Here is a 1,656-nt window from a genome sequence, read left to right on the forward strand (position 1 = left end):
TGACCGCGGCCCCCCGGGGGCACCGGCAGGGACCATTTGCCTCGGACGCGCAGTGCGCATTTGGGCACGGCTTTCCCTCTGGATCTCGGTGTCCCCCTCGGGGAGATGGGACAAAATGATCCCAAAGGACCTTCTAAGAGCGCAGCCCCGTGGTCCCCGTGGAGGCCTGGCCTGGGGCGTGATGACTGGGGTGGGGGATGAGCAGACCTGCTGAATAAAGTTAAAACGTATTTAAATAAAGGTCGACAGTTTGGTTTAAGGGTGGGAGCGGGTTAAGCGCGTGGGTTTTGGAGTGAGAGTTCCAGGCTGACTGACCCTGGCCAAGAACTACCCTCTCTGGACCCACTTTTGCACCCCTAGGTTAGGGGAGGAGATAATAAATGTGGTTGTTATTTTATTATTATTATTATTATTATTGCAGAGAATTTTTTGCCATAGGTCTCTTGGCTCACTGGAGAGACAGAGACAGAAAGCGAGAAATCACCCCCCAGGGGAGGTGGCCACACCGCAATCCCTTCTCCTCCATTCTCTCAGGATTTGGGTATGAACGCACACACGTCACACATGAGTTTTAAGCCTTGGGGTCCAGGACTCGAACCAGGGTGGAATACGTGGGAGTCCAGCGACTTAACCACTGCGATACCTTAACCAAGTGGCAAGGCAAAGCGGCCAGCACAAGAAAGTGCTCAATAAACTCCAGTCACTTGGGCTACTGCCCAGTCGGTACCACTACAGTCACTTCCAGGCCAAGCCCAAGGCGAGCTGGGGGCTAGGGACAGCACGTGTGAGGAGTCCTGGTGGGGTGTTCCCCAAGAACCCCCCAGGTCCCCAGCTCCCGCAGCTCTGCTGCCCCCTGGTGGCCACCGGGTATGAAGCGCTGCCAGGTGAGGATCCAAAACAGATCGCTAAATGAAGGTACCATTGGAACCGCATTTCGCCTCCTGCCACTGCCTCCCTTTGGCACCCCGAGGTCACCTCTAAGCCTCGTCAGCGCCTCCCTTTGCCTCGGTCCATCTTCCCAGGGCCGCACATCGCCCTCAGAGGTCTGCTTGCTCCCCCTGCCTCACCTCCGAGCGCCAGTACTCCCCTATTTCCGTGCCTCAATTTGTCACTGCGTGTGGCATCCCCTGGTCGTTGTCCTAGTCTCAGGCGGTCCCCCATCACAGGGACAGGGCAGTATGTGGATTAGAGGGGTCTGGGCAGGGGCTCCCCGGCTTTCTGGAAAGTTGTACATGCCATGACCACGATCCGGCCTGATCCGCGGCCAGGTCTGGTCACTGCCCCCGAATGTTTGCGGGGGAAGGCGGGAAGAGCCCTTCTAGCTGGACCTCGCCTGAGGTTGCCACCCCAAAACAGCCTTCCCTGGTGTCCAGACAAACGCACGCGGTCACACGAGGCGTCGGGCCAGGGGCTTTTATCGGGTCGGGGAGGAGCGGGCGCCCTGCTGGGCCGGCGGGCTAGTCGCCCTTGGGCGCAGCCTTCACCCTCATCTCGGCCAGTTTGTGGGTGAGGAAGCCCCACTTGAAGCCGGCGGCGGGGTCAGCCTCCGGCGGCTCGGGGCGCTCTGCGGCCTCCTCCGCGGTGCTGCCGCCGCCTGGCGACCGTGTCCCGGAATCCGGCTCCGCGCGGCTCCGCCTCCGCCGCCGCCGCCTGCGA

General features: G+C 60.7%; 1 protein-coding gene across 1 annotated transcript in view; it reads right to left on the reverse strand.

Annotated features, from left to right (window-relative positions):
• Positions 1 to 1,457: 1,457 nt before the first annotated feature.
• Positions 1,458 to 1,656, reverse strand: part of CUNH1orf232 (chromosome unknown C1orf232 homolog) — a 10,266-nt gene continuing 10,067 nt past the window's right edge. Inside the window, 1 exon segment of the mRNA XM_027776120.1 lies at positions 1,458 to 1,650. Within this exon segment, the coding sequence (XP_027631921.1) occupies positions 1,458 to 1,650 (193 nt within the window).

Source organism: Tupaia chinensis, unplaced genomic scaffold (assembly GCF_000334495.1).
Source record: "Tupaia chinensis unplaced genomic scaffold, TupChi_1.0 Scaffold000628_1, whole genome shotgun sequence".
NCBI classification, from domain to species: Eukaryota; Metazoa; Chordata; class Mammalia; order Scandentia; family Tupaiidae; genus Tupaia; species Tupaia belangeri.